The 25212-nt window shown below is 42.7% G+C and overlaps 1 protein-coding gene across 1 annotated transcript in view; it reads left to right on the top strand.

Annotated features, from left to right (window-relative positions):
• The window catches only part of LOC139570708 (vertebrate ancient opsin-like), a 37184-nt gene extending 14743 nt beyond the window's left edge, over positions 1-22441 (top strand). Inside the window, exon 5 of the mRNA XM_071392838.1 lies at positions 15160-22441. Coding sequence (XP_071248939.1) covers positions 15160-15396 — 237 coding nt within the window. The 3' untranslated portion in view covers positions 15397-22441. The remainder of the gene's footprint in view (positions 1-15159) is intronic.
• Positions 22442-25212: the final 2771 nt, after the last annotated feature.

Raw genomic sequence — 25212 nt, 5'->3', positions numbered from 1 at the left:
GCATTTCTGTAGGCATATTGATTAAATTAGGTTTCTCCTTGAAAGTGTGTATGAAGGCAGTTACAAAGCCACCATTAATACATTTACACTGGTCATATTCAGCGGGTGTCGCGCGTTCGTAAATTCATCCATTATTATGCGCTCTGGCACACTCAGACAAGAGTACTCTGATATCGGAGTAGATAGATAGCCAGAATGAATTTACAAATGCAAGAGATATGCTAAGTGGATAACAGTCGTTCAAGTTCAGCATAGCTAACTAGCTAGCTAGCTAGCAAAGCGATTAGATTTTTCTTTACACCTGCATCTAGCTGTAGCCACCGAAAAAACGATATGAGGGGAAAAAGTCAGTCACTCACCCATTCTTCTAATCACATGACATCTTCCCAGCAGCTAGCTAGCTAACATTAGGCTCCGGGCTTTTAGGTTGCTAAATAAAGAGCTACATAAAAAGATACGCTAGCCTATTAGCCACGTTATGACTGACTTGTGATCATTGCCCTTGCTAGTTTGATTGTATTGACATTTGCAGCCTTCGTCCGATTTTGTCCAAAATATTGAGTCATTGAAACTGAAACAGTGCATCCCGAATGAGTGGAGACAGCAAACAATGTACCAGGCCGGCTGTGATTGACAACCTCATAGCAATATTTTTTGGACTACCAAGAAATGTATTGGTGAATTATATTGATCATGCATTGATCTGCATCCATCTATTCTGCCAACAATGTCTTAGTGTACGTCATGCAATTTTGAGTCCAGTATAACCTATTTTTAAAACCTCTTTTAATGAAGTTGGTTTTGTAGCATAAAATGGGAATTTGATATTTATGATTGTCTGTTTGTTTCATATCTGCAAAGTAGTTAAAACGCTGTCGGTTCCACTTTAAGTAGAATTTATGCACCAATTATCAATAAGAATAAAATTGGTTGAAGTGACAAAATTCTGCATTTTAACATGTCCCTCCATGCACCCTCTGTGACTTCTATGAAGATTTTAACCCACTAACCCACAAAAATACTCTATTATTTCACCATTATTGTAAATCCCTAGTTATTTTGTTGTTTTGACAAAGTTATTTCTGAACATTATTATTTATTGCATGTGATTACTATTTCATTTTCTCCTTCAAATTAAACATTGAACATCAATAGTCAAATCATAGTGTTAAAGCAGGTGAGCTGGTTCAAATGTTTTGGTGTTTTGTGGTGTAAAACTGAGAGGGACAAGCATAACACGTCAACCCTGTTATCCATAGATAGACAGGCTAGAAATGTTAACAATAAAATAAAATAATTAATCTTGCATTAAATTGCCCCCCATGGCTGATTTAAAGACACACTCCTGTACTTTGGTGATTAGTATTTTTTTAACTCTCTCTTTAGGCTGGATGTGTCAATGTGTAGTTCAAACATATGAGCAGAATTACCTTAATTAGCCACAAAATCGCTAGTTTGAAAGCGACTGTTGCTGTGAGGTGCCATTTTTCCCTATTTACACCCCAGGTAGCAATTCGAGTTTCAGCCAATGAGCTTCAGTCCCTCGACATTTGAGTGACAGCTAGGAAGACACACTAGGGGGGGAATTCCAACCCGAGTTAAGTGCCCCTAAATGGAATGTAATTTTTTGTTGTTGTTGTTATTTTCAAAATGTTTATGCTCTTTTCTCTCTGATCTTGAACTTAAGCATGAGAATAGCATGCAATTCACCTGCTATTCGTTTGGGATGGAGATCCAAGAAAACAAGGTGTGGTGGAGGTGTGTCTATAGATACACTGTATTCTGACCTTGACTTAATTCTCTCATAATTACACCACCTTTACGTGTGAGGAAACCATGAATAATGTTGATCGAACTTGCCAGTTCCAAGTGGAAAAATAATCGACTTTCTTTTTTCTGATAGAAATAACAGCATTCGCCATGCACTGTAATGTATAAATTGATAAGATCTATTGATAAGAGGGAGGTATATGAGTAGGGCTGTGGCAGTCACAAAAGTTTGTCAGCCGGTGATTGTCAAACAAATAACTGTCAGTCTCACGATAATTAACCGTTAATTAGCATAAACACATTTAGCATCTCCTGGCTTCTACGCATAGACTACAAGCCACTGATGCAGACCTTTGGAACATCTACAGTTTAAAATGTCTAATAAATCCATGTAATATAGCTTACACCTTCACAATAAATCAATTATTTATTTTAGATAAGTCTAAAGAAGCATGACATGAAGATAATGTAGTCTATTTCAGAATAACAGAATAGCATACTCTGAGTTGTCCTTACGTTAGATCCTGATCTGGCTATGCCAAATGCCTGTGGGCTACACTAGATTATTTAACAGACAAGATTTGCTTAGAATTCCAGGGCATTATTTTATAGTATAAAGAATACAATTGAACAAAGCTGAATAAAATTGAAATATTTTCCCCAAAAACACATGCGGCTATTCTGTGTTGAGCGGTTAACAAAGAAAAAGGTACTTCTATATGCTTAATTTAGAGTTATTAATGTATGTCACGTTCCTGACCTGTTTTCTGTTGTTTTGTATGTGTGTGATGGTCAGGGCGTGAGTTTTGGGTGGGCATTCTATGTTGTGTGTTTCTATGTTGGTTTAGGGTTGCCTGGTATGGCTCTTAATTAGAGGCAGGTGTTTTGCGTTCCTCTAATTAAGAGTCATATTTAGGTAGGTTGTTTCACTGTGTTCGTTGTGGGTGGTTGTTACCTGTCTCTGTGTTTGTGTTCTGCACCAGATAGGTCTGTATCGGTTTTGCACGTTTGTTATTTTGTAAGTTGTTTGTAGTGTTCACTTGTTCTTATAATTAAACATGTTGAGCACTGGCTACGCTGCATTTTGGTCCTCTCCTTCACCCCAGGAAGAAAACCTTTACAGAACCACCCACCAAACCAGGACCAAGCAGCGTAGCAACGGGGAGCAGCAGCGGCCCAGTACACAGGACTACTGGACACAGGAGGAATGGTCTTGGGAGATCATGGACGGAAAAGGACCCTGGGGAAGGGTTGGAGAGAATCGCCGCTCTCGGGAGGTGAAGGAGGCAGCCACAGCCCAGGAGCGGTGGATTGAGGAGGCAGCACGTAAGAGAGGCTGGAAGCCCGAGAGGCTCACCCAAAAATTTCTTGGGGGGGGGGGCTAAAGGGGGGTGTGGCGAAGCCGGGTTGGATACCTGAGCCAACTCCCCGGGCTTGCCGTGGAGTGAGAGAGCGTCGTACTGGTCAGACACCGTGTTATGCGGTAAAGCGCACGGTGTCCCCAGTACGCGTGCTTAGCCCAGTGCGGGCTATTCCACCTTGCCGCACTGGGAGGGCTAGGTTGGGCATCGAGCCGAGTGCCATGAAGCCGGCCCAACGTATCTGGTCTCCAGTACGTCTCCTCGGGCCGGCGTACATGGCACCAGCCTTACAGGTGGTGTCCCTGGTTCGCCTGCATAGCCCAGTGCGGGCTATTCCACCTCGCCGCACTGGCAGGGCTACGGGGACCATTCAACCTGGTAAGGTTGGGGAGGCTCGGTGCTCAAGAGCACGTGTCCTCCTTCACGGTCCGGTATATCCGGCGCCACCTTCCCACCCCAGCTCAGTACCACCAGTGCCTACACCACGCACCAGGCTTCCAGTGCATCTCCAGAGCCCTGTTCCTCCTCCACGCACTCTCCCTATGGTGCGTGTCTCCAGCCCAGTGCCTCCAGTTCCGGCACCACGCACTAAGCCTCCTGTGCGTCTCCAGAGCCCTGTACGTACTGTTCCTTCTCCCCGCACTCGCCCTGAGGTGCGTGCCCTCAGCCCGGTACCTCCAAGTACCAGTCCACCGGTGGCAGCCCCCCGCACCAGGCTGTCTCTCCGGGTTCTCTCTCCAGCTGCTCCCACCTGTCCAGCGCTGTCAGAGCTTTCCTCCTCTCCAGCGCAGCCAGTGCCTATACCACGCACCAGGCTGTCTCTCCGTCTCCTTCCTACAGGTGTGCCCGTCTGCCCAGCGGCGCCTGAGCTGCCCGTCTGCCCAGCGGCGCCTGAACTGCCCGTCTGTCATGAGCCTGCAAAGCCGCCCGTCTGCCAAGAGCCTACAGAGCCGTCCGCCAGACAGGAGCCGCTAGAGCCTTCCGCCAGACCGGATCAGCCAGAGCCTTCCGCCAGACCGGATCAGCCAGAGCCTTCCGCCAGACCGGATCAGCCAGAGCCTTCCGCCAGACCGGATCAGCCAGAGCCTTCCGCCAGACCGGATCAGCCAGAGCCTTCCGCCAGACCGGATCAGCCAGAGCCTTCCGCCAGACCGGATCAGCCAGAGCCTTCCGCCAGACCGGATCAGCCAGAGCCTTCCGCCAGACCGGATCAGCCAGAGCCTTCCGCCAGACCGGACCTGCCAGAGTCCCTCAGCCCGGACCTGCCAGAGTCCCTCAGCCCGGACCTGCCAGAGTCCCTCAGCCCGGACCTGCCAGAGTCCCTCAGCCCGGACCTGCCAGAGTCCCTCAGCCAGGACCTGCCAGAGTCCCTCAGCCAGGACCTGCCAGAGTCCCTCAGCCAGGACCTGCCAGAGTCCCTCAGCCAGGACCTGCCAGAGTCCCTCAGCCAGGACCTGCCAGAGTCCCTCAGCCAGGACCTGCCAGAGTCCCTCAGCCAGGACCTGCCAGAGTCCCTCAGCCAGGACCTGCCAGAGTCCCTCAGCCAGGACCTGCCAGAGTCCCTCAGCCAGGACCTGCCGCCCCTTATCCCGGTGCTGCCCCTTATCCCGGTGCTGCCCCTTCATTTAGGTGGTTTTAGTTGGAGGGTGGTCATTGGGAGGGGGATACAGAAGCGGGGAGTGACTATGGTGGTGTGGGGACAGCGTCCGGAGCCTGAGCCACCACCGTGGTCAGATGCCCACCCAGACCCTCCCCTGGACTTTGTGCTGGTGCGCCCGGCGTTCGCACCTTGAGGGGGGGGTTCTGTCACGTTCCTGACCTGTTTTCTGTTGTTTTGTATGTGTGTGATGGTCAGGGCGTGAGTTTTGGGTGGGCATTCTATGTTGTGTGTTTCTATGTTGGTTTAGGGTTGCCTGGTATGGCTCTTAATTAGAGGCAGGTGTTTTGCGTTCCTCTAATTAAGAGTCATATTTAGGTAGGTTGTTTCACTGTGTTCGTTGTGGGTGGTTGTTACCTGTCTCTGTGTTTGTGTTCTGCACCAGATAGGTCTGTATCGGTTTTGCACGTTTGTTATTTTGTAAGTTGTTTGTAGTGTTCACTTGTTCTTATAATTAAACATGTTGAGCACTGGCTACGCTGCATTTTGGTCCTCTCCTTCACCCCAGGAAGAAAACCTTTACAATGTAACTTTAGTTGTTCTACAAACTTTGGGCTATATTTTTTTATATTTATACATTGTAAGGCTGCATGATGCGACGCTAATGATGATTTGAAAAAGGTTGCTTGAAAGGCATGAGCTCTGCTTTGTTTTTTTGCGCAGGCTGTACACTCTTCATTACTCTCTCATTCACAATTTGACAAGCACTTGGTAATGCCTCGAATTTCACGGCGGCATCCCCTTTGTGGCCGTAATGCACCCTAAAAAAATCCATGCCTTTTGCGGCCAGTGGCCATTGTGCTCTTTGCCCGGAGTGCTGTGTGCTCCTAAGCACCTCTCACTCACATGGCTCTCCATCACGTGATCGGGTCTTTCTAACAGGCTACAAGTGAAGACAGACAAATCGAGGTGCATATTGAAGATATTGGAAGAACTGTCCACATTTACTTTTCGTCAGCCAACAAGATGAGTAAATGAGCAAAAGTACTAGCCTATGTCAATCTACTATCCCCCATAGTACAAAAGTTGAACTATTCTATTCTGTGGGAGAAATAATCTTTTAAATACAGTCTGGGAAAGTTATGGGATGCGATAGATCTCAAATGAATACAACCACTAGCAAAAAAATTGTATGCAATGTGGCTAACGCAACAGATCTGAACATTTATCTTAATATGTTGATAAACTATTAGGCTATTTCTTCACATTATAAGCACAACAATGTGCACATGGCAGTAGGCTATAAGTTTGAGTGTTGCATTAGCGGGAAAACACCATTATCAAAAGTGACGCAAATGCGATTATGCATGTAATGATTTTATTATAAAGGTGCATTTTTGTGGTGAAAATTATCTTCCCCAAACTTGAAACACATGCTGCTTATGTACAGTGAGGGAAAAAGTATTTGATCCCCTGCTGATTTTGTACGTTTGCCCACTGACAAAGAAATGATCAGTCTATAATTTTAATGGTAGGTTTATTTGAACAGTGAGAGACAGAATATCAACAAAAAAATCCGGAAAAACGCATGTCAAAAATGTTATGAATTGATTTGCATTTTAATGAGGGAAATAAGTATTTGACCCCTCTGCAAAACATGACTTAGTACTTGGTGGCAAAACCCTTGTTGGCAATCACAGAGGTCAGACGTTTCTTGTAGTTGGCCACCAGGTTTGCACACATCTCAGGAGGGATTTTGTCCCACTCCTCTTTGCAGATCTTCTTCAAGTCATTAAGGTTTCGAGGCTGACGTTTGGCAACTCGAACCTTCAGCTCCCTCCACAGATTTTCTATGGGATTAAGGTCTGGAGACTGGCTAGGCCACTCCAGGACCTTAATGTGCTTCTTCTTGAGCCACTCCTTTGTTGCCTTGGCCGTGTGTTTTGGGTCATTGTCATGCTGGAATACCCATCCACGACCCATTTTCAATACCCTGGCTGAGGGAAGGAGGTTTTCACCCAAGATTTGACGGTACATGGCCCCGTCCATCGTCCCTTTGATGCGGTGAAGTTGTCCTGTCCCTTTAGCAGAAAAACACCCCCAAAGCATAATGTTTCCACCTCCATGTTTGACGGTGGGGATGGTTTCTTGGGGTCATAGGCAGCATTCCTCCTCCTCCAAACACGGCAAGTTGGGTTGATGCCAAAGAACTCCATTTTGGTCTCATCTGACCACAACACGTTCACCCAGTTGTCCTCTGAATCATTCAGATGTTCATTGGCAAACTTCAGACGGGCATGTATATGTGCTTTCTTGAGCAGGGGGACCTTGCGGGCGCTGCAGGATTTCAGTCCTTCACGGCATAGTGTGTTACCAATTGTTTTCTTGATGACTATGGTCCCAGCTGCCTTGAGATCATTGACAAGATCCTCCTGTGTAGTTCTGGGCTGATTCCTCACCGTTCTCATGATCATTGCAACTCCACGAGGTGAGATCTTGCATGGAGCCCCAGGCTGAGGGAGATTGACAGTTCTTTTGTGTTTCTTCCATTTGCGAATAATCACAGAAACTGTTGTCACCTTCTCACCAAGCTGCTTGGCAATGGTCTTGTAGCCCATTCCAGCCTTGTGTAGGTCTACAATCTTGTCCCTGACATCCTTGGAGAGCTCTTTGGTCTTGGCCATGGTGGAGAGTTTGGAATCTGATTGATTGATTGCTTCTGTGGACAGGTATCTTTTATACAGGTAAGAAACTGAGATTAGGAGCACTCCCTTAAAGAGTGTGCTCCTAGTCTCCGTTCGTTACCTGTATGAAAGACACCTGGGAGCCAGAAATCTTTTTGATTGAGAAGGGGTCAAATACTTATTTCCCTCATTAAAATGCAAATCAATTTATAAAATTTTTGACATGCATTTTTCTGGATATTTTTGTTGTTATTCTGTCTCTCACTGTTCAAATAAACCTACCATTAAAATTATAGACTGATAATTTCTTTGTCAGTGGGCAAACGTACAAAATCAGCAGGGGATCAAATACTTTTTTCCCTCACTGTATGCCAGTTAGGCTCTAAACCCCTTGTAAAGCAGATATATTGTGCTTAATTTTAAGAAGTTATTTGGACACTTTAGTTGTTATACAAACCTTATCAAAACATATAGGCCTATGGGCTAGGCTACATTTTAAACTTTTTTTATTTAACCTTATTTAAACGGGCAAGTCGGTTAAGAACAAATTCTTGTTTACAATGATGGCCTAACCCGGCCAAACCCGGACAACATGAGGTGTGCGACACAAAAAAATGGCAGTTTCTTATGGGGGCATTATTTACAAGTGATAATATCATTCACAAGTGATAGGCTAATATTGTCATCCATCAGAATATTATTGATTTAATCTTGTCTTTGCATATACTAAATAATATAGCTGTGAAATTTGTTTAGAACGGACCATTATCATGCACCTGTCTCGAAAAGGGCAGCAGGAAAAATAAATCTATGCACTTAAATAGCGAATGGAGGACGCTTTTCCCGCAGTTCATTTTCATGCCAACCAGGTAGGCTATACTCTTGTTGTAAAGATAAACAATGTGCTTAATATTAGGAAAGTTGAGAAATAAATATAGTAGGCCTAGCTGATGGGATCCTCCTCTTTTTAGTAGAGATGTCGTGGAAATTCAGTACTGAGAGAGACTTGGTCATTTCTTCAAACAATCATCTTTATTTAATATCGATTCATTATTGCAATAATGAAACCGTCAGCCCAACAGTCTTGACTGTCGGACCGAGTGCTTAACTTTTACAGAAATGCAGAGTTGTGTGTATATATAGTAGACCTAAACATGCTATCATGGCTGGCTCCACCCTTCCCATGCAGACTAAGGGCCATCATATAATGCACTCTGGGTTCATCTCCTAGTTATCTGCCTCTGGTGTTATTTTTAACCCCACCTTGTCTTTGTTTCCCAGATGCCAGGATAATTAGGAATACTGAGGCCTTTGTTCTGCTCCTCCAGGCTATCTCTATCCTGGCTAAACATACACCATATCTTGTCTATGGAATGCAGGCTCAATCAGCCCAGAGGCATATGTCTCACATGCACCACTAATCATAGAATGGAATGTGGCTGTTGGTTTTTATCGCTAAGATATCAATCAATTGTCAGCTCAAGCTATCTCTAGTAAAACCCATGTCCTCGATGCCCAGACTAGCTGCAGGAAGCTAGAGTGGAGTGCATAAAAACACAGCATTAACAGAACATAAATGTCTTAACTATTAATTTAAAAATATAAGGTTAATACGTCATTTGTCCCTCACGGCCACCACTCTGTTTTTAAGGCTCAATTGCATATACAAAGGCATTTGCATTAATGTCAGAGTGATTAGAGGGACAATAGAGTGCTGAGTACCAGGCAGTTAGCAAGTTTGGTAGGCTACTAATGACCATCAGCAGCATCAGAGCTTGGAGAAGCCTAATTACCGTGACTAAACGGTCACGTGGAATTTGACTGCCTTCATGACTCGTGACCGCCGGTGTGGTGGTAATATGGTCACCGCAACAACCCTATATATGAGTAATCCGTTTGGAGAAGGGGATTGTAAATCCACATAGCAATTTATTTGAGATGGTTTTTCCTTATGATCGCTGGAGACGAATGTGAAACCAGTCATATGGAAGCAAACTGTAAGTCATATCAACATGGCATGTATTGTGGACCCTTTTCACACAGTGAAGTAGGCTATAAATAACTGTGCCGTTATTCCACATTGTTATTGTATGCCCTGCCCTCATAATTTGCGTGGATGAAATTTAAAGACCCAAGCTATAGGTTTCTGTACGGCTGTACCTGCCCAGTTCATGTATGCACTTTAGATTGTTTTAAATATATGCCGGGCTTTTCTCCGTTTTATTTATCATTTGGATCATTTTAAATGTTAGCCACATTCAGGAGCTACCATTGGTGATACCCACATACATTTGTACAGTAACTGTCACTTTAGTGTTTGTTTCCTTCAATTTGTAGCCTGTTTTACATCATTCCATTCCGTTTACCAGGTTAAACCTGCACGGTTCACGACTACTGGACCGTTGATATACAGTTCCATGATTAGTGAGGATTAGGCACATTTCTAGGACTATTGTTCTCAACCTGTTATACACTTTTTTCCACCTGCCAATATTTCATGGATTGAACTTGAATATGACATCTTGCAGGATGAATCAAACCCCTCCATGTTTGATTCATCAATATATTTAGTGTGTAAAGGCTCTCCAAACCAGTTTTTTTTATGATTCAAGGTCAGAGTATTTTTAAGTCTACCAGTTGGTTCTGAAACGGAGACGAATATGCATATACTGTATGTAGATGGCTTTCTTTCATTGATATCTATATTCGGAACCCGTTCTCTATGTATTCTAGTGAGTCTGTCGAAAATTCTAATTAAAGGTACCCCCTATTTAAAGGATGGCTTAAGATAAATGTACGGAAAACCCTATTGAATGAACTCCATGACAAAATCTGTTGGCCAGCAAGTGGGAGGGTGTTCAGAGGTTGAATTAAATGTATTCAGCGCGTGCTAGGGAACCACGCCTGCAAAGCCCGTTACCCATCTGCATAACCGTTTATGGCTGCAGTCCCGTTAACGGGATCGATATGACAACAGCCAGTCGAAGTGCAGGGCGCCAAATTCAAAAAACTGAAATTTCATAATTAAAATTCCTCAGACATTCATGTGTCATATCATTTTAAAGGTAATCTTGTTGTTAATTCCACCAAAGTGTCCGATTTCAAATAGGCTTTTCAGCGAAAGCACTACAAACGATTATGTTAGGTCACCACAAAACCACAATAACCACAGCCATTTTTTCCAGCTAAAGCTTTCACAAAAACCAGAATAGAGATAAAATTAATCACTAACCTTCAATTATTTTCATCAGATGACACATAGGACTTCATGTTACACAATACATGCATGTTTTGTTTGATTAAGTTCATATTTATATAAAAAAATCTGAGTTTACATTGAGGCGTTAGATTCACTAGTTGCAAAAACATCAAGTGACTTTGCATAGCCACATCGTTTCAACAGAAATACTCATCATAAATATAGATGATAATACAAGTTATACACATGGAATTATAAATATACCTCTCCTTAATGCAACCGCTGTGTCAGATTTCAAAAAGACTTTACGGAAAGATAAACCATGCAATAATCTGAGACGGCGCTCAGATGAATAGCCAAATTAGCCACCATGTTGGACTCAACAGAAACCAGAAAATACATGATAAATGTTTCCTTACCTTTGATGAATTCATCAGAATGCAGTCCTAGGAATCGCAGGTCCACAATAAATGCTTGATTTGTTCATTAATGTCCGTTATTTATGTCAAATTAGCTACTTTCGAATTGTTTACCAAACGCCCTAACCAAAGTCTCAAAGCGCGACCACTATAACGTGACGAAATGTCCAAACGTTCCGTTACAGTCAGTAGAAACATGTCAAACGATGTACTGAATCAATCTTTAGAATGTTGTTAACATACATCTTGAATAACGTTCCAACCGGAGAATTACATCGACTTCAATTGAGAGATGGAACGGAGCTCACTCTCACGTGAACGCGCCAGTTCAATGCGTGGGCACCTCATGGCAGTGATTACTAATTTCTGTCTCCTTCGACCCCCCTTAGAGTCATCAGACTTAGTTCTATTGACTGTTGACATCTAGTGGAAGCCGTAGGAAGTGAAAACCCATCCATATCTCTCTGTATTTTCAATTAGAGCTTGGTTGAAAATATGGCACCCCCAGAAAAAATCCAAACAGGAAGTGAAACTTCTCAGGTTTTTGCCTGCCATATGAGTTCTGTTAATCTCACAGACACAATTCAAACAGTTTTAGAAACTTTAGAGTGTTTTCTATCCAATACTAATAATAATATGCATATATTAGCAACTATGACATAGGAGCAGGCCGTTTACTCTGGGCACCTTTCATCCAAGCTACTCAATACTGCCCCTTCAGCCATAAGAAGATAAGGTAAGTCTGAAAACCAACTACTGAGAAGTGCGTAGGAAATGCTTACACTACGTAAGTCTGAATCTGGCCAGTACAGTTTAGTCGGGTACCACTTTTGGCTCATGGTCACTGCTTTCAGAGCTACTTGCAAAAACTATATAGTAATTATGCAGCTGGAGAAGATGGCTCATGTTTTTTTATGTGCTCCTAACCAACTGTGTTTCTTGTTCGTTTTTTTGCGTTGTTGTTTTTTTTGCGTTGTAAGCTACTGGACTGTTTTGCTAGCACAGACTGAAATATGTTCCGGGATTCTTCCGATGGCATTGAGGAGTACACCACATCAGTCATTGGCTTCATCAATAAGTGCATCGATGACGTCGTCCCTACAGTTACCGTACGTATAGAAGCCATGGATTACAGGCAACATCCGCACTGATCTAAAGGCTAGAGCTGCCGCTTTCAAGGAGACTCTAACCCGTAAACTTACAAGAAATCCCGCTATGCCCTCCGACGAACCATAAAACAAGCAAAGCGTCAATACAGGACTAAGATCGAATCGTACTACACCGGCTCCGATGCTCGTCGGATGTGGCAGGGCTTGCAAACCATTACAGACTACAAAGGGAAGCACAGCCGAGAGCTGCCCAGTGACACGAGCCTACCAGACGAAACGACTTCTATGCTCGCTTCGATGCAAATAACACTGAAACCTGCATGAGAGCACGAGCTGCTCCAGACGAATGTGTGATCACGCTCTCCGCAGGCGATTTGAGTAAGGCCTTTAAACAGGTCAACATTCACAAGGCCGCAGGGCCAGACGGATTACCAGGATGTGTACTGCGAGCATGCGCTGACCAACTGGCAAGTATCTTCACTGACATTTTCAACCTCTCCCTGTCCGAGTCTGTAATACCAACATGTTTTAAGCAGACCACCATAGTCCCTGTGCCCAAGACCACTAAGGCAACCTGCCAAAATGACTACCGACCCGTAGCACTCACGTCTGTAGCCATGAAGTGCTTTGAAAGGCTGGTCATGGCTCACATCAACACCATTATCCCAGAAACCCTAGACCCACTCCAATTTACATACCGCCCTAACAGATCCACAGATGATGCAATCTCTATTACACTCCACACTGCCCTTACCTATGTAAGAATGCTATTCATTGACTACAGCTCAGCGTTCAGCACCATAGTGCCCTCAAAGCTCATCAATAAGCTAAGGACCCTGGGACTAAACACCTCCCTCTGCAACTGGATCCTGGACTTCCTGACGGGCCGCCCCTAAGTGGTGAGGGTATGTAACAACATCCGCCACTCTGATCCTCAACACAGGGGCCCCTCAGGGGTGTGTGCTCAGTCCTCTCCTGTACTCCCTGTTTACTCATGACTGCACGGCAAGGCACGACTCCAACACCATCATTAAGTTTGGCCGATGACACAACAGTGGTAGGCCTGATCAACGACGAGACAGCCTATAGGTAGGAGGTCAGAGACCTGGCTGTGTGGTGCCAGTACAACAACCTCTCTCTCAATGTGATCAAGACAACGTAGATGATTGTGGACTACAGGAAAAGGAGGACCGAGCACGCCCCCATTCTCATCGACGGGGCTGTAGTGGAGCAGGTTGAGAGCTTCAAGTTCCTTGGTGTCCACATCACCAACAAACTAACATGGTCCAAACACAGCAAGACAGTCGTGAAGAGGGCACGACAAAACCTATTCCCCCTCAGGAGACTGAAAAGATTTGGCATGGGTCTTCAGATCCTCAAACGGTTCTACAGTTGCACCATCTAGAGCATCCTGACTGGTTGCAACACTGCCTAGTATGGCAACTGCTCGGCCCCTGACCGCAAGGCACTACAGAGGGTAGTGCGTACGGCCCAGTACATCACTGGGGCCAGCTTCCTGCCATCCAGGACCCTACCCTAGTCATAGACTGTTCTCTCTGCTACCGCACGGCAAGCGGTACCGGAGCGCCAAGTCTAGGTCCAAGAGGTTTCTAAACAGCTTTTATCCCCAATCCATAAGACTCCTGAACATCTAATCAAATGGCTTCCCAGGCTATTTCTATTGACCCCCCTCTTTTACGTCGCTGCTACTCTATGTTATTATCTATGCATAGTCACTTTAATAAATCTACCTACATGTACATATTACCACAATAACCTCGACACCGGTGCCCCGCACATTGACTCTGTACCGGTACCCCCTGTATATAGTCTTGCTATTGTTATTTTACTGCTGCTCTTTAATTACTTGTTCCTTTTATTTCTTATTGTTCCCTGGGGTACAAAAAGATTAAGGGCTCTATTCAATCAGATCCGCTTTAGTCGACATCCGCATAGTGGTTGTTTTGGCGGTGTCAGTGGTGAAACTGTATTAGAGCTGTCAAATCCACAAGTGCTGCTGGCATTATGTTGTCCCAGTTAAAGTGGTCTATGGTAGAGGTACATTTTTGTCACTTACTAAGAACATTATGGCGTTGTCATTTTTGTGGTTCCCTATAAGGGCAAATTGTAACTTTTCTAAAAGCATGATTTTGTACCTTCTGGACTATATGTAAGAAAGGTACTGAGGTATGAACTGGGGTACAATTATGTACCTATAACTAAATGTACAAAGGATTACCTTACAGGGTACCACCTCAATGACAAACGGTTGTACCTCCTTTAGGAACAAATCTAAGTCTGTAGTGAGTGTACTGCCCGATCTTTTAGCAAAGATGCAAATGTATCTACATGTATTTGGAATAGATTTTATGTGACGTTGAATATATTGAATATATACAGTACCAGTCAAACGTTTGGACACCTACATACTCATTCAAGAATTCTACGTTGTAGAATAATAGTGAAGACATCAAAACTATGAAATAACACATATGGAATCATGTATTAACATTTTTCTTCTCCAAAAAAATATATTTGAGATTTGAGATTCTTCAAAGTAGCCACCCTTTGCCTTGATGACAGCTTTGCACCAGTCCGGATGCTCTCGATGGTGCAGCTGTAGAACCTTTTGGGATCTGAGGACCCATGCCAAATCTTTTCAGTCTCCTGAGTGGAGCTATGGAGCTAGTGTTGCAGTACGTGCTGGGCATCTCTTGATAAGTATGATAAATATCTCCTACCTGCACAGCCAGGTAACAATGTCTGCCATGTATCTGCTTCTTTTTAAGAGGAGCTAAAGTAACCTGACAGTTCAGATATCCACTTATTGCCTGGCAGTGTGATATCACCTGGGTCCTGTTCAAAAGGCACCAAACAGAATACTACACATTAAGAAACAAAGAATGTGCTTTTTGAACTTTTCCAAAAAAGAACGTTTATTTCATTGCCAATGTCTTCACTGCCTGTCTTGTATTTTCTTTTTCGATTGGCTGTTCTAATGCCCTTTGACCTTTTTCCAGTTCAGGAAGTGCCTGATTCAGCTCTTTACCGGCAAGCCTGCGCCAGAGAACATGAATGCAACGTCGGAGCGACTGGGAATGACGGGGGAGAGCTGCACGGGGGGCGAGATGTCAGCCATAGCAGCACGCATCCCGGTCTGCGGCAACACCCAGCCTAAGAATGAGGAGGCATCCCCCCGCAAGTGCAGATCCTTCGTCCAGCTGCCAATCCCAGAGAACAAAGTCTGCCCCATGTAGGCCAACAGAAGACTATCCCACCCCTGAACTCTCCTCCGGTCCTCACTGCCTTTTCATCCTCCCCTTCCATTGCTATGCAGATGCATCTTCTCTTACCCACCAACGTCTTGTGGTATGTGTTAGTTTAAAGATGCCAGGTGTAACCACAAGGGTTCCCTGGTTGACTTTTTATGTATTAGTAGACATGGAGGGAAACCGTAGCACAAACGAGGGACATAATGCTTTCATGTATGGCAAGCGGCCAGATCACCCTGACTGCCTCTATCTGCTGATTTTCATCTGAGGCTAAGCAGGGTCAGGCCTGGTTGATCTCTGGGGTAGGAGACCATATGCTGTTGGAAATTGTGTTAGAGTGCCAGTAGGAGGCATTCTTCCCTCCTCAATACCTTAGTCCACCCTTTCTGTGGACACTGCTCCTCAAAGGATTCCTTTATCCCTCATACCACCAATATATTTTACAGACATGGATTACCAACTGGGGTAATTTTGACCCCAAGAAGAAACTATTGGAAAAAACAACAATCATAGCAAAATATCAAATTAATTATTATCAAAACATCATTAGATATATATATAATGTTATCTAAATAAAATAAATACTTATTTTCGCAAAATTACAGGGTATTTGCATATTCTAGGAAACAAGAATATACATTTCACTTAAATAATGTGCAGCCTTTTTCCCAGGTACAATCCACAGAAGTACTATTAAGCCAATTTACCATCATTTGATTGTTATCATTTCGTTTTTAGAATGTTGATGTAAATATACATTTTGTCTTATGTGGTAAAAATGACTGGCAATTTTAAAGGGGCAGTACACCAACATTTGAAATATACTTAATTTAAAAAAGTGATTAATCTATTGAACCTGTGAGACAATGACCAACAATATGGCTTCCTTTTCTTTATTTACTTACCCCAAAGCCAGCATGAGCATCGTTGCTAGTGAAACAATAGCAGTAGTAGGGCCTATGGCTGTAGGCTTCAGAAAGCATGCCCAAATCTTCAGTTACTTCAAACCAAATGTAATAGCAACCCAAATACCATAACAAGTTGCACATCTAGAATATTCGACGATTTTATAGGAATTCATGTATTTATATAACACTTCCAGTAGAATTACTATTTTTCGAAGAATACACAGCAATACAACACTATATGTACATTTAGAGGGTAGCTGGTTTCTTTATTACAGTTCTACCAAGTATTCATACTGACATACTTTTTTTAATGAGCTGTTTTGAATGCAACTAAGCATATATGTAAGGTAATGTTGATTTTGTACATGGTCATACATAGTTATAACCAGTTATAACCATAGGCTAGTACATAAGGTGCTCCATCTCTGCAGGTGATCTGTCTATCTGGTCAAAACCACTGATACAGGTCCCCCTCCACCAAACTTAAAACTAGGTCTCCAGAGAAACCCGTATTCAAATAAATACTTAATTTTTTATTTTTAGATTTGCCCTAGAATAACTACTTTTCTGAGAATACAGACAAATACAGCTCTCTGTGTAGATCCAGAGTGTATCTGAGTTCTGTTTTGTCGTTATGTCAAGTATTTATATCAATGGCAGATGTTGTATACCATTGGCAGATTTTTTTATGCACAAAAATAAGGTAATTTTGGTTTTGTACACAGTCATACAATTCGTAGTATAGAAAAGTACAATCTTAGGTCAGCACATGGGTAGCTGAATTTCTGCAGAAGATCTGTCTATCTGGTCAAAATCACAAAGAAAGGTCCCCCTGCACCCTCTGGTGGTATGGATAACTTGTTATTATGTCTTCAGAGAAACCTAGATTCAAATAAAAGTCCTATCTATCAAATTACACTACAGTTGTGGCCAAAAGTTTTGAGAATGACACAAATATTAATTTTCACAAAGTCTGCTGCCTCAGTTTGTATGATGGCAATTTGAAATGAAGAGTGATCAGATGTATTGCAATTAATTGCAAAGTCCCTCTTTGCCATGCAAATGAACTAACTCCCCAAAAAACATTTCCACTGCATTTCAGCCCTGCCACAAAAGGACCAGCTGACATCATGTCAGTGATTCTCTCGTTAACACAGGTGTGAATGTTGACGAGGACAAGGCTGGAGATCACTCTGTCATCCTGATTGAGTTCGAATAACAGACTGGAAGCTTCCAAAGGAGGGTGGTGCTTGGAATCATTGTTCTTCCTCTGTCAATCATGGTTACCTGCAAGGAAACACGTGCCGTCATCATTGTTTTGCACAAAAAGGGCTTCACAGGCAAGGATATTGCTGCTAGTAAGATTGCACCTAAATCAACCATTTATCAGATCATCAAGAATTTCAAGCGCCAGGTCCGTTTCCTAAAGTTGATTCAGCTGCGGGATCGGGGCACCACCAGTAAAGAGCTTGCTCAGGAATGGCAGCAGGCAGGTGTGAGTGACTCTGCACGCACAGTGAGGCGAAGAATTTTGGAGGATGGCCTGGTGTCAAGAAGGGCGGCAAAGAAGCCACTTCTCTCCACGGAAAACATCAGGGACAGACTGATACTCTGCAAAAGGTACAGGGATTGTACTGCTGAGGACTGGGGTAAAGTCATTTTCTCTGATGAATCCCCTTTCAGATTGTTTGGGGCATGCGGAAAAAAGCTTGTCCAGAGAAGACAAGGTGAGCGCTACCATCAGTCCTGTGTCATGCCCACAGTAAAGCATCCTGAGACCATGTGTGGGGTTGCTTCTCAGCCAAGGGAGTGGGCTCACTCACAATTTTGCCAATTTGCCTATGAATAAAGAATGGTACCAACACATCCTCCGAGAGCAACTTCTCCCAAACATCCAGGAACAGTTTGGTGACGAATAATGCCTTTTCCAGCATGATGGAGCACCTTGCCATAAGTCAAAAGTGATAACTAAGTGGCTCGGGGAACAAAACATAGATATTTTGGGTCCATGGCCAGGAAACTCCCCAGACCTTAATCCCATTGAGAACTTGTGGTCAATCCTCAAGAGGCGGGTGGACAAACAAAAACCCACAAATTTTGACAAACTCCAGGCATTGATTATGCAAGAATGGGCTGCCATCAGTCAGGATGTGGCCCAGAAGTTATTTGACAGCATGCCAGGGTGGATTGCAGAGGTTTTGAAAAAGAAGGTTCAACACTGCAAATATTGACTCTTTGCATCAACTTCATGTAATTGTCAATAAAAGCCTTTGACACTTATGAAATGCTTGTAATTATACTTCAGCATTCCATAGTAACATCTGTCAAAAATATCTAAAGACACTGAAGGAACAAACTTTGTGGAAATTAATATCTGTGTCATTCTCAAATCTTTTGGCCACGCCTGTATAGGCGAATTAGGTGATTTTTGGATCATTAGGTGATTTTGGCTTCATTCCATTCCATTCCGTTTCTTTCCTCTGTCACGTCCGCATTAGTGGATCATATTAGGCTAACATTTGCAATAATTGGGGACATGTATTTATATCATTATGGGACTCAGGTTAAACCTGGAGCCTGGCGCACGGTTCATGGCGACTGGACAGTTGTCATACAGTTCCATGATTAGGGTAGATTTATAGCTGTTGTTCAAACCTTATTGTACACTTTTTTCCACCTTCCAATATTTCATGGATTGAACTTGAATACGACAACTTGCAGGATGAATCAAACCACCCCATTTTTGATTCATCAATATATTTAGTGCGTAAAGGCTCTCCAAACCATTTCTTTTTAATGAATCATACATATTTTCCTACCCAAGAAATGTGCCAAAATAATATACAAGATCAGAGTATTTTTAAATCTACCAGTTGGTGCTGAAACGGAGATGAATATGCATATATGTAGATGGATTTCTTTCATTGATATCTATATTCAGAACCTGTTCTTTATGTATTCTAGTGAGTCTGTCGAGAAAATTCTAATTAAAGATACCCCCTATTTAAATGGATGGCTTAAGATAAATGTACTGAAACCCTATTGAATCAACACTCCATGAGTAAATCTGTTAGCCAGCAAGTGTGACGGTGTTCAGAGGTTGAATTAAATGTATTCAGCGAGCGCAAGGGAACCACGCCTGCAAAGTCTATTACGCACCTGCATAAGGTAAGTCTGAAAACCAACTACTGAGAAGTGTGTAGGAAAGGCGTGCGTAGGAAAGGCGTACATTTGACAAATTCATGAAACATTTGAAGAACTGAATAAACCACATTTGGACTATGATCAAAAATATGGCTCTGGGGTCGAAATGACCCCAGTCGGTAGGATGAGAGTTAAAGCAAGGTCCTTATTCTGTAATCCATAGATTCCATGGCCTTTCATACAATTATGGCCACCTAATCCTCCCTTGATTGCCCCTTCCCACTACAATACAATATTATTTCAGCACTTCAAAAGTGCTATACTTTAAAGGTTCAATGCAGCAGTTTTGATCTCAATATCAAATAATTTCTGAAGAAAAAAAACAAATAGCTTCTTGCAAAGAGCAATTTCTCAAGCAAGAATTTTTCTAGGACTGTTTGGGAGTGGTCTGAGTGGGGATTGGAAAACAAAAAAATACCTGTTATTGGAATCCCTCTTTCTTATTGGTCTATCGACTAATTTACCGCCTGGAGATTTCACCAGGCAGGCCAGAACTCCATCGCGCCAAAACAGGCTGAAATTTCAGGCCGTCTTTTCAAACAGCTCTAGTACTAAAAGTAAATTATCATAATTTTCAAAATTTCACAGTATTATTCCAACCTCAGTCTGGAAATAAGTATTAAACACAGAAAAATCACACTTTTGACTGCACTGGGCCTTTAAATCCCCTCCATTACTTATCATTATTATGACAAGGACATTAAACGTTTGTTGACAGTGATTAAATATGAGCAATTCAATAAGCTAGAAATGACGGTTGTAAATAGACAATTTACTTGTCTGATTCCACCCCCCTTTACTTGAGTTGTGAGTAGTTTGTGTTCTGGTAGGCCTATTGTCATTAACTACCTAACAGTTTTAACTACCTAACAGCCCCGTACACACTCAGCTTGTACAACTGATGTACTCTCGGGTTGTGCCAAATGCATTGAACATCAGTTGTACAACTTGAGTGTGTACGGGGGCCTGTGACTCCACCACCTGCATCATCAAGGTTGTCGGAGGGGGGCGTCTGTTGAGTCTTGCTCTAATCCAGACGAGCCAGACTCATCTTTAGCTCTTTTCCCATTTGAAGCCCCTGCGATGGCAACTGCTGAGAGATTATTGTTTTTCTATGCTGTTTCAGTACCTTTGTTTTGTTCTCTTATTGAGCAGACTCGATGGGAAAGCTTTCATTCCAAACAAAGACAGTCAATGAGACTTGGTACAGCTGGCCCCATGCTGGCTCTGCTGGGAAATAGAGGGACTGTATATATATCATGATTCCACAAAGAATACTTTCTTCACTCTGTTACTGTACATTGTCAAGAAATACTATATATGGGCAATGTGACTGGGTCCAGTGAATCCAAGTAGCTCGGCTCATCATTAGCGTAGATAACTGTTGTAGCAATGTACACACAACCATTGTACAATGAGTATCACATCACAAAGCATGGGTCTACAGTCAGCAATAGTGTATTTCAGAAGTATTTGAACTTGTTAATTTCTCTTTAACTATATCCTGTACACATGACAGCGTCTCTTGTTTACCATTCTGTGCTGCACCATCCTTGAATGTAACAATTAAGTGATAATGCCTGACAAGCCGGTGTTTGGAGGATATATTGGCGACAAACCGTGCCAATATATCCTCAACACTGGCTTCGAGGGCATTAACGTCGCTGTTGACGTTGAGACTGGTGTTTTTTGGGTACTATTTAATGAAGCTGCCAGCTGAGGACTTGAGGCGTCTGTTTCTCAAACTAGACACTCTAATGTACTTGTCCTCTTGCTCAGTTGTGCACCTGGGCCTCCCTCCTCTTTATATTCTGGTTAGAGCCAGTTTGTGCTGTTCTGTGAAGGGAGTAGTACACAGCGTTATACGAGATCTTCAGTTTCTTGGCAATTTCTCGCATGGAATAGCCTTCATTTCTCAGAACAAGAATAGACTGACGAGTTTCAGAAGAAAGGTCTTTGTTTCTGGCCATTTTGAGCCTGTAATCGAACCCACAAATGCTGACGCTCCAGATACTCAACTAGTCTAAAGAAGGACAGTTTTATTGCTTCTTTAATCAGAACAACAGTTTTCAGCTGGGCTAACATAATTGCAAAAGGGTTTTCTAATGATCAATTAGCCTTTTAAAAGGATAAACTTGGATTAGCTAACACCATATGCCATTGGAACACAGGAGTGATGGTTGCTGACAATGGGCCTCTGTTTACCTATGTAGATATTCCATAAAAATCTGCCGTTTCCAGCTACAATAGTCATTTACAACATTAACAATGTCTACACTGTATTTCTGATCAATTTGATGTTATTTTAATGGAAAATTATTTTTGCTTTTCTTTCAAAAACAAAGACATTTCTAAGTGACCCCAAACTATTGAACGGTAGTGTATGTTGACCATAAGATGCTTAAAGGCACAATCTGTAAGATTTCCTGCTGTTCATACTCATTGATGATTGAGATATATAACTTATGCACTGTTAAATCTAATGTACTACTACATTGTTCATGTTTTTGTTGTCATTGCGTCTTTGTACACAAACAGTGTATAGCTTCAAAATATGTTTAGAACGACCACATCAATCTCATGGTCTACTGTATTTGCATCTATAGCTCCATCTCAGTGGAGGCTGCTGAGGAGAACGGCTCATAGTAATGGCCGGAACGGAGCAAATGGAATGGCATCACAAACACCTGGAAACCATGTGTTTTGATACTGTATATTTGATACCATTCCACCTTTTCCGCCCCAGTCATTACCACGAGCCCATTCTCCCCAATTAGAATTATTTCACTCTTGCCCTGTCTATCATGCTCCTGCCACAGTGTTTGTTGTATTGTACTTACCATGGCACGTTGAGAGTTGTTCTGCTGTTTTTAATGTAACTCTTTTGTCTTCAGTTATTTACAAGAGTTAAAGGTCATGAACGCTAGTTATTAGAAAAAAAATTATGTATTGGATTAAAATATATTTTTAAAAGCAATGATTGGTTGTGTTGCTGTCTAGGTTTATGAATCATTGTACACAATCCCATTGAAGAACAGAAACAACTCAACAAGCATCATCCTTTGTAAGATGACATATAACATAGTACACACACACAGACAATAACAAGGAAAACATTTACAATTGTGCTTATGGTGTACAACATTTCTACCAAAGTCTAGAGTCTTCCTTCTTAATTCGGTCTCTATTCTTTCTTATTGCATACACTTTAAAAAGAAAATGTCCTTTGTTGTGTGTGTGTTGATATGTGTGAGTACATTTCTCCATGCATGTTGTCTCTGTGAGCCGATCCCATCTCCATTAACCCGGGTTACATTTAACTAGCTATTATGGACAGTATGGGATCACGCATGGTCCCATTACCTCCTTCATTATGACGATATTACAGAGCGTGTCTCCTATGCCATATTGCATTTATGCTTTAACTTGACACTTTTGACAAATCGCTTTGGATTAAAGTGGCCTGAGTAGCCATCAGGGACACCTGGGTCACACTAGACCTTGATGAATTAGATTCACTGAAAGGGTAGAGAGAGAGAGAGAGAGGCAGCGAGAGAGACAACGAGAGAGACAACCCTCCCCTCTCCTCCCCTCCACTCCTGCACCGTATCTCCCTCTCTCCCTCTCAGCTCTCACTTCTCTCAAGTTACTGTGGACCAGAGGGGAGGGGAGCCAGACTGCCATGGTCAACATGCCACTTTCAATCTCTGCACCAGTTCAATGGGACATGGTCTCGCTCAGCTTTCCACTGCTGTTCACCAGAGACACAGCAACAAGTGTGGGATCAAGTGGAGTGTAAACTCCCCACGAAATACTGCAAACAGTATAACTACAACTAGTCCCCAGGCCACAACAACTATTATTGATTTAGATTGAGACTGAATGCTAGCTATTTGACCAAGAAGGAGAGTGATGGAGTGCTGCATCAGATGACCTGGCCTCCACAATCACCCGGCCCAATTGAGATGGTTTGGGATGAGTTGGACCTCAGAGTGAAGGAAAAGCAGCAAACAAGTGCTCAGCATATGTGGGAACTCCTTCAAGACTATTGGGAAAGCATTCCAAGTGAATCTGGTTGAGAGAATGCCAGAGTGTGCAAAGCTGTCATCAAGGCAAAGGGTGGCTACTTTGAAGAATCTCAAATATAAAATATAATATCGTTACTACATGATTCCATATGTATTGTAGAAAATAAAAACCCTTGAATGAGTAGGTGTGTTAAAACCTTTGACTGGTACTGTATGTGTGATTCTTTTGTCAGCCCTGTCCATACGGTCAATGATGCAGCAAAACAAAACAGCCACCCTGTTCGACTCTCATTTAATAATTAACTGAGGGATCTTTATTGACCTTCCATAAATCATCAGATTTATTTAGTCCAAACACTGACAGGTACTCTCCATCACCCGTTCTGTTTATTCTGTCTAGTTGCAGTAAGGCTGAGGGTGAGGGACAAACAACACTGATTCAGATGGACCGGGTGAATCTCAGTGTGGATGTGGACATCAGTCATCTTTAGAAAATAAGGCTGATCACACAAACACCATGTTCAGACTACACAGAGAATAGAGAATACAGGTCACCTTCTCCCAATCATGACCTGACCTCATCCTTTTGAGAATGTTACAGTTGCAATATCTATATAGGGTGAGTGGAGAATAGACTCTCTAACAAGCTGTTAGCTCAGAACTTTTTGGTCAGGAGAGTGTCCGAGTTTTCACTGTCTTTCGTGCTCACCTTAGATGAACCACTGACCCATAGTACTCGAGTATATTCTCACAAGCTACAAGCATGTCTGTCCTCTGAGCTACACGCCTGTCTGTCCTCTGAGCTACAAGTCTGTCTGTCCTCTGAGCTACAAGCCTGTCCGTCCTCTGAGCTACAAGTCTGTCTGTCCTCTGAGCAGCCATGATATTTAACTCTGCAGCTGGCTGTAGACTACTGTACATGGAGACGGCAGAGCGTCAGGGTGGAGAGCTGTTGGTAGGTAGTGTTGTTGGTTGACACCATCTTTACAACATGACGTGCTATTTTCTGTGGCTCTGTTTGTTGGTCTCTTCTCTTTACCTGGTCACATCAGTCTTCTGAACATAAACGTCTGTTTCAGCAGAATCAGATATGGCCAGATGAAATACAATCAAGTTTAATTGTTGGAAAATAGATCAGACTACAGTTAGTTCAGACTAAGACTATGGTCAATTTATCCCTTGCCCTTTGTGTAAACCCAATCCCATAGGCAGACAATAATTCCATGTCACCTGTCTGTATCTGGCTGTGTTACAATCTCGGTGTTAAGGTAAAAAGTGTTGTGAGTGTCATATCTGAGTGTTGATTCAAGTGGAGATAACACCAGTGGGTTTGAAGGCAATTAAGGTCACATTTATGAAAACTTAGGACACTAAAGAGGCCTTTCTACTGACTCTGATAAATAAATGAAGTGTTATTTGAATCACAGCGGAATCAACACTGCGTGGTGTTGTTGTTGTTGTTACTTGACTGTGTTGAGTTCATTTAACTCTGAGTGAAAACAATGTGGGAGGAGCGTCATTACCATTCTTCCCAAAATGCTTTGTTGCAGGTTGATTTTTAGAATGGTTTGTTTTAATATCTACATTTTTTTTGCGTGCACATTGATTGATTCATTTAATTTATACTATACAAAACATAAATAATGTAATTTTTCTAAACA

This window comes from Salvelinus alpinus, chromosome 3 (genome assembly GCF_045679555.1).
Source record: "Salvelinus alpinus chromosome 3, SLU_Salpinus.1, whole genome shotgun sequence".
Lineage (NCBI taxonomy): Eukaryota > Metazoa > Chordata > Actinopteri > Salmoniformes > Salmonidae > Salvelinus > Salvelinus alpinus.
This window is presented reverse-complemented; position numbering and strand designations above follow the sequence as displayed.